This window comes from Olea europaea, chromosome 23 (assembly GCF_002742605.1).
Source record: "Olea europaea var. sylvestris chromosome 23, O_europaea_v1, whole genome shotgun sequence".
Lineage (NCBI taxonomy): Eukaryota > Viridiplantae > Streptophyta > Magnoliopsida > Lamiales > Oleaceae > Olea > Olea europaea.
The window spans coordinates 6,669,368-6,678,439 of NC_036259.1; the positions used below are offsets into that span (position 1 = coordinate 6,669,368).

General features: G+C 31.7%; 1 protein-coding gene across 1 annotated transcript; it reads left to right on the top strand.

Moving 5' to 3' along the window:
• The first annotated feature begins 6,690 nt into the window (after window positions 1–6,690).
• On the top strand, window positions 6,691–8,826 carry LOC111372222. Its single transcript, XM_022994447.1, has one exon. It carries the CDS (start codon window positions 7,477–7,479, stop codon window positions 8,554–8,556), a length of 1,080 nt encoding a protein of 359 aa, XP_022850215.1. The 5' UTR covers window positions 6,691–7,476; the 3' UTR covers window positions 8,557–8,826.
• Window positions 8,827–9,072: the final 246 nt, after the last annotated feature.

A 9,072-nucleotide genomic window follows, 5' to 3' on the forward strand; every position in this document is an offset into this window, starting at 1 on the left:
TTCTTATGCATAAACAAATGCAAATATATAAAGAACTTACCAATATCCAAATCTAATTTTCACATTGAAACACAATAGTGCACTTGACTGTATAAATTCAAAGAAAAAACACATAAACATAGATCATAGAATGATCACTTTTTTGTACAAGTAAAAAAAGCCAAAGATTGTGTAATTATCAAGACTGCTCATCGAAGTTAATAGCTAGCATTGCAAATTAAATTGAGCAGCAGCCACTACAAGGTGCCATTTTGCCCCCATCAATGCCATAGGCACCAAATTTTTGCTATTCATCTGCCTTAATTGTTGTTGCAACTGATTTTGCTTATGCAATTGTTGGTGTTGTGAAGTGCATTCCCATCCCCAAAATTCTTTGCCTACAAATCCTGTCTTGCTACTGTTGATGTTATCTCATCATTTCGATGCTACTACTATTGCATTTGATTTAGCCTTGACGTCGAAGAGGTCCTTTGGAAACCCTACTGCATCCAAAAAATTTAAAACCCCAATTAAATTATTTTAATTACTACTATTGTTAACATCACCATTATTATTCTGCTGATGCTGTTGCAATTGTTGATGATGTTGCCGTGTTTGGTAGTATTTGATGGGGTGATTGTTTGGTTGTGTGCTCATATAGTATATTTTGCTATGATAAAATAATAATTTATAATAAATTTCATTTATTTATCGCATTTATTTATATTGAATATGAGAGTTAAAGTGCATATGATCACTTGTGATAATATAAGTTGGGTACTTACGTTGAGAAGTACAGTGTAACAAAATTTATATTTTGAAAATAAATAATTTGTTCGAACCAATGTATAAGGATTGACACATTGTACTGGAAGGTTGTAGTGTTGACCGATTCACTCTTCAGGTTTGTGATTTGTCCTTATCACAGAAATAGTTAAACGTGATACTAGTATACTTGAAGCGTATAGAATGGATCGCGTGACGAATTTAATTCTATAGCATGATCGTGCGAAGAATTAAATTCTACTTGACCGCTGCGTATTTTATTTAAATCCTTTAACATGGTTATGTATATCTTTTCATGATTTCAATGATTCTTTGATTCATCAATGGATGAGATCAATTAGATTAATCAAATATTTCGATGAGTTGGGAACTTCAGATTGAGTGAAATAGAGAACATGAATTCATATCGAGAATCGTCACTCTGAAAAAATGGGTAGAGTGATTATTTAAATATTTTTTATTGAATGATTAAAGTTTGAGCTCAGTGTTAAGCAACGGCTAAATTTCGGTATCTATGATTAGTTTACAAGATCGTTGAAGGAAATGATATTGAAGTTAGTGAGAATAATTAGAAGGGCGAAATGGTCTTTTCTACTCGTACCTAATTATCGAATCTCGGACGAGGTTAAAATATATATATAAAAGGTCAGAGGAAAGCATTATAGATTTATTGGCATTTGTGATTTTATATATTCTAAGAGTTCAGTTTTTTACCTTTAGTAAAAAAACAAAGACTAATAATTAAATTTGGTGGTTCAAGGTCGACGGAATCAAATTATTGGAACTAGGATAATATATATCCAATCAGGTCCGTGTGGTAATTTAACTATGGTAATTGTAATAGTTTTGGGCTTAATTATAATTACAATAAAATTTTGGACTTAGTTGTAATTTCTATAAAAGTTGTAAACTTAATTATAATCGTAATTGAAGTTTTAGAACTACACATATAATTAAATGTAAACTAATTGAATTTGGACTTTGACTAAAACTCCTACTTGGATTTGAATTAGAACTGTTATTTGAATGTGAAATTATTAGTGTATAATAATTGTAACTATTCTATCTCTATAAATAGAGATTAGATGAAAATTAGACATCGTATGGAATTGTACAACAATCATAATACATAATTTCATAGTATTCAAATTTGGAGAGAAAAAATAGATTTTCTTATTTTTTATTTTTTTTTGCTTTTATCGATTGTCCAAATCAATAATTAGTTTTTTTTTATTTAATTAAAGAAGGTGCCCACCCACTAATGTAATCTTGACTTTGGAGAATACTATAGATGATTTGGAGGTTTAAAACATCAAGTTCTTAAAATTAAAAAGTGGAAGTTCGTGATTGAAAACTTATTCAAGAATTGACCATTGAACCAAATCTTATATTCTTGATATATGTGTATATTTAGACGATCTTGTTTAATTGAGTTAAAGAAATTTTTTAATATCTGAGTAATTCTGCATCTACATTCCTGCGGTGATTTGGTGGTGCATTGTATGGAGTGAACGGGATGTGATGAGTTGGGTTCATTGGCATCACCTAGGATTATTCGATTACTTGTGTGGAAAAAGATCAATTTCATCTACTTGAAGATGGAGAAAATGTTATTGGTTCTGAAGTACCACACCTTAGTACAATTAGACCATTAATTTATCTTGCAAATTACGCTCAACGCGATATGGTTTCTTAAAATATCCTTGCAATATATAGCTCTGTACTAACTCAAAAACATTGGAATGGTGTTAAACATATTTTTCATTACCTAAATGGTACTATTGCTTTGAGATTATTTTATTCTTAAAAGTCGATATCCACTTTAGTGATATATGCATATTCAAGTTATCTATCTGGTCCATATAAATTTAAATCACAAACATGATATATGTTTACACGTGGAGGAACAACTATATCATGAAAATCTATAAAAACAATTTTTGACAGCAATATCCTCAAATCATTCTGAAATTATTATAATTTTATGAAGCAGGTCGAAGATGTATATGATTAAAAAACATGATCCATCATACTCAAGAATCATACGGATTACCTTCAACAAAAACTAGTCCAACAATTTTGTATAAAGACAATGCAATTTGTATTGCGCAATTCAAATGACACTGTATCAAAGGTGACAGGACGAAGTATATTTTTCTAAAATTCTTTCATACTCATGTGTTTCATAAGATTAATGACATCGATGTCAACAAATTTGCTCAAGTGACATTGTGCTCAATTTATTCACAAAAACACTGTAGACATCTATATTTAAAAAATTGATTCATGAGATTGGAATGCGTCGATCCAAAAATTTTTAGTGATCAACATCAAGTGAAGTAATTGTACTATTTTTCCTTCGAGTAGGTTTTATCCCATTGGATTTTTCTAGCAAGGCTTTGATGAGTTTGATTTTTTGTCCCATTGAGTTTTTATCAAATAAGGCTTTAACAAGACATATATTTTTGTAATGTATCATTCAAGTAGAGTACTGTAAATGATAAATTTATTAATAAGTGAAAATTGTATTCCTACAACTTTAGAAATTATTATCACTTTATCTATAATTCTTTCTTATAAATATAGAGTTTTGATTCTTAATAAAACATGCAAAAGTCTATTAACTTTTATTCTTTCTTCTCCTTTTCTCTCTTTTTATAACATTCTTCACATTATTTTGCAACTTTTTTCCATTTTGAACCATACGTTAACAAAAAATTAAAACAAAACAATATTATGAAAAATCATTTCTGAAAAAAAATATTTACCAAATAATTATCCAGGTCTTTTAAAGCATTTTTTTTTCCGTGAACGTGTAAAAACTGTTTTTAACTCCAACGGACAGGAATTCTAATTCATTACCACGCGGATGGTGCGACCGTCCTATAAAGGAGGGCCACCACACACCCCGAGGTGTGTGTGTCACCGGTCGAGGTGGCGCCTCAATATTGGGCGGTCGCACTACAACTTGGTGCTACCAGTGCGATTGTTCTACTGAAGTATTTCTTGATTTTTGGAGTCTATGTTGGATCCAGCGCTCTCGGCCTGCCTATATAGATTTTCTTTTTCTTCTTAATTTTTTCTTGCTTTTTGAAAAGAACCAAAAAACCTGTAAAAGAAAAAGTTGTCGGGGTTGTATATCAATCTATTCTTGCCTCTGTAGAATTTTGTTTTAAGAAAATAAAAAATGAAGTATATGAGCCCAGAAGATAATCCAAGTAAATAAAACTAGAATAGTACAAGATACACGGAACAACAATACAAGAAAAGTTGATTTTTTGACAAGTGATTTTGTATAAAGTTATTAGGCATCCGATAAGAACGAAACAAAAGCACTTTGAGACTAACATAGTGGCCTGTCTACGATATTATGCAGACAGTAAATGACTTCTTTTTGGTTCAGAATCTTACTTTTTTAGAGATGACAGCACAATTGCGATGTGTGACAGAATTTTTGACATAATGAATGATCGACACTCACATTGACAGTGGCTCACTTCTTTTTTGAACTTTTTTATTAATGCAGGGCTCACATACTATAAGAGGATTTCAATCATTATGTCAAAAAATTTCTGACAAAGTAGTTTAATTGTGGTTGATAAAGATGGCTGAAGAAAATAAATGTTTGACAATTGTATGTCTGACAATTGTTCAAACTTTGAATACTATGAGTTTCCTGCATGAGGCGGGTTTTTTTTTTTTTTTTTTTTTTTTTTTAAACTAAAAAAGAAAGCAATTGGTGTAATAAGATATAGCGAATGAGCAATGTTGTCCTAATCATGAGAAAACTGTATTTTATTCTTAAAAAACAGTGAACCTAATTATCCATGCAGATATAGTGTGAAGCAAACTACGATGGCTCCATTTGATTCTCATTTTTATCAAAATATATTTTTCTCTCTTTCCTTTATATTCACACATTTTTTATTAAAATAATATTATATGTAAATCAAAAAATTTTCTTATTTTTTATCAACACATTCTCCATCAATTTACTATTTTAAAATTCATTTTTTCCATAAAAATGTGTCAAACAAAATCAAATGATAACACTTACCTTTGTTTTAAAAAACAAAATAAATAGACCTTGTGTAAAGTTGATTTCTTGAAAAGTTTTTTTGTGAAAAATCAATTTTTTGAAGAACGCATAATCAAAAAATGAACGAAGAAAATTTCAAGAGAGAGGCTTCACGTACAGAACCCGGTCTACAGGGCTCCGTCAGAATACACACAAACATGAGTGTGATAGGATCTTTTGGAGCACTTTTTTAATGAGGTGGGATCCACCTCATGTCTTACATTGATAGAACCCCTATGAAAAGGGTTCTGTACGTCCATCTTTTCTCAAATTTCAAACGAGGACAAAGAAGCATCCATTGGAGTTTCTTTTTCAAAGTAAACCTTTCTCGTGTGAATTTTTCTATGACATATATGGATTCACATCTTCTACTTTATAGACATTTTCAATTACAGAAGAATCAAATGTCTCCAAGTCACTATTTTTTTTTACAAACACAACTTCATTTTCGTTAAAAGCAAAAACGACATCAGTGACCGATTCTCTCAATCTGTGAAAAAAGGACTACCATGGAAACTTTCAGGTCGATCATTTTTATCCACACGTTCATGTAATAAAATATTTTACATGTATATCAATAAAAAATTCTTTACTTTTTGACTACATTACCCGAAAAATACTATCCACAACTCATTTTCCCCAATTAATGAGAATCAAACAGGCATTAAATGTTTCATTACTTGATTCAAAAATAAATCGAATAATAGTCCGATTCATCTGCACTTTCGTGAGACTATTCATCATTCAAGGCATTCAATAAGTGGTCGAAGGATTCACGTGACTATTAAAATAGTAAACATTACTGTAAAGTATTGAACGACCTAGTTTAATCCTATATTCATTAGTGAGTGAATGATCAGAGAGTAATTTTATTCAGCATCACAAGTTTAGTTGACAAATGTAGGTTATTAAATGATAAATTCACTTAAATGTAATATGTCATAATTCATTTAATTGAACATATCTAGTGTGACCATCTAAACTGATACTCTAACACTATTGGCGCTAGACATAATCAATGTTCTGAAAAGTGTAAAGAGTGACTAGACGTTGAGCCAAAGTTTTAAGCTTTAAGTACTTAAGCGAGTTTAGGCGAGGTTTAGACATAAAAAAAGGTTTTCTTATTAATAATATTATTTTAAATTTTTAATCATTTTAAAAATTATTTAATAATTAAAATATATACATATTAAACATCTAAAATTATAAAATACAATATTTACTTAATAACTCCTATCATTAGTTTATTATCCAATTTTCAAGTTTTCGAAATACAAAAATTAAAATATTGTTTTAGTTGTAATTTTCAACTAGAGAAGTCCTACTTAATGGATTTATAGGAATTTCATACATGCCTTTAGAGTTTGTAATAAAATGAGTATCAAGATATAATTACATAATGTGGATACCAACATAATTTAAAATCTTATTTAACTATTTAGATAAAAGTCATTTTTAATTTTTGTACAGATAAAATTTTTTAAAGACTTGAAATTAAAGTCAAATGAATTTATTTATTTTTAAATAATAAGCTAAAGTCAAATAAAAGACTTTGGGAAAAAAAAAAAACTAAGTGTGCGTATGATTACTAATATTTTCCATAAAAAATGTATTTTTTCCACTCAAATTCACGTGACCATAATTTCTTCAAAATCAAGAAAAATATTTTCTTTAGAAAAAGTATGATTTTATTTTTCAAAGAATTCACTCCCTCTTTTATCCATTATTCTCATCTACCTACCAAAAAAAAATTAAATATAATATTTTTTTGATTAAAAATTAAATCAATCAAATATATAATTGACAATTTCCAAGATCCCCACGCAACTAAGCCGTGGACACTGCGTGGTAGAGGCGCGTTCCAAAAGCCCCCTCCCAGTGTTCACTTATTGCCTTTTCAATTTCACCATTTCACTGCCAAGATTAACTTCAATCAAATTTAGTTACTATTTCTAATTATAGCACTAAATTTTCGAATCTCTGGACCGAAAAGTGGTTAATATGTGATCGATTTCTATGAATATTCTCTCCTTTTCCGTGTAATCCGCGGTACAAATTACTCCCACATATAAGCCTTCTCCATTGCAATAGGGTTTCAAATATCCCCACTCATTCCCCTGTCCTTCTCAAATTATGAACACATTTTGCTTATGTAACTTCTCGAATCCTTTTATTTTATGGGTGTTTTGATTCTTGCTTTTCGTGGGTTCGGTTTACAATTTTGTTTTCTTGACAGAACTACAAGAAGTTAAAAAGGTTCTTGAGATATCTACATTTTCTGCTGGGGCAATTTGAGTCTGGTTGGAATTTTTTAAATTATGGGCCTTTAAGAATTTGATATTTCGTTGTTTGTTATCAATTGTAATTAGAAGGGTATTCTTTGATTTTTTATTTTTTTTTTTAATCACATTTTCTTTGACCTAGGGTTGTTGGTTTGGCAAGAAAAAAAAAATCTGAGTGTTTGCCCTTTTCTGTTTCCTTTTGATATTGAATTTTGGTTATCATTTTTGTAGAATTTCTTGGATATTTTATCTTTTTCGTGTAAACTAGGAAATGCCAGGTACAGATTGTCACGAAACATCATCACCATCATCTTTTCCATTTTGAGCAGACATCGGGATCAGGTCCTCTCTATGGACTCTACTCATGAGGTCAGTGGCCATGAAAATGGATTGGAAGCCTTCCAAAAACATGTGGCCGAAAGGTTTCGTGAATTGGCAGCAGTAGACTCTAATGAGTTGCTCTCAGTTCCGTGGATTCGCAAGCTTTTAGATGCATTCCTCTGTTGCCAAGAGGAATTTGTACTTATCGTCTTCAAGAATCCAGGTTTCTTCAATCGATCCCCCATGGATCGGTACATTTCCGAATACTTTGAGAGAAATGTTAAGGCTTTAGATGTTTGCAATGCAATTCGTGATGGCATTGAGCAGATCAGGCAGTGGCAGAAGCAGTTGGAGATTGTTTTATGTGCATTGGACAATCAGTGTAGCATTGGGGAAGGCCAGTTTCGTCGTGCTAAAAAGGCCTTGATTGATTTGGATATGGCAATGGTGGATGAAAAAGAGTTGAATTCGACTCTTGCACATAGAAATCGGTCTTTTGGACAAAACAATGTCCAGAGGGAGCACAAGTCTTTTAGCCAATTCCGGTCCCTGTCATGGAGCGTTTCCCGGTCTTGGTCTGCTGCTAAGCAGTTGCAAGCAATTGGCAACAACTTGGCTGCGCCACGAACTCATGAGATTTCAGCCACTCATGGACTAAATGTGGCTGTTTTCACCATGAATTACGTGCTTCTTTTTGTGATGTGGGCACTTGTGGCTGCAATCCCCTGTCAAGACCGTGGCCTTCAGACACACTTTTTAGTAACTAGGCAGTTTGTTTGGGCCGTTCCGATTCTCTCACTCCATGAGAAGATTCTGGATGAGTCAAAGAAACTGGACAGGAGAAATTCTAGTGGGTTGTTGAAGGAGATTCACGAGATTGAAAAATGCGCTAGACAAATGAATGAATTGGCTGATTCTGTTCGGTTTCCCTTGACTGAGGAAAAGGAAGAGGAAGTGAGGCTAAGAGTTCAGGAGTTTGCACTAGTGTTTAAAGCGGTAAAAGAAGGTTTGGATCCATTAGAACATCGGGTTAGAGAAGTTTTTCATAGGATTGTGCACAGCAGGACTGAGTGTCTCGATTCTATTGGACGAGCAAATACTAACTATTGATACAATTTGAGATAAAAAGTTGTCCATGTGAGCTACTCAATCAAAGGTTGAAGAGGTAAAGTCTTGTATTTATCGCAACGTGTTTAAAGAAATCAGGAAAACGATTGTACTTTCTGCTGTCTATGTTATTGTATCTTTTGCTTTGAGATATAATCTATATTTCAACTAAATTTGATGCTGCTAGATGATAAATAATAGTAGTAGAAACTGAAGAACACTCCATTTGAGGCATAATTTGCATCTAAGTTAGCAATAAACATGATGAAATGACATAGGTTGTTTTGCTATTATATGCTCTTGAACTGTTTGAATGCTCATCAGCACCAAAGTGGCTAAATGGCTTCATTTTTGCATCAAATTTGTTCTGTGTCTACTTGAGGGTTGATTTTTATATCGATGGTTCGTTATGGAGGAGGGCTGTGATAGGTTGATAGCGGAGAAAAACTTTGTCAAATCTTATGATATGTATACTTGTACACATTTCATTGAGGCATAACCAAGTAATAATGCTGTGCA

What these genes read in the sequence shown, in the direction of transcription:
- LOC111372222 (XM_022994447.1), top strand. Translation starts at nt 7,477, where the DNA reads ATGGACTCTACTCATGAGGTCAGTGGCCATGAAAATGGATTGGAAGCC.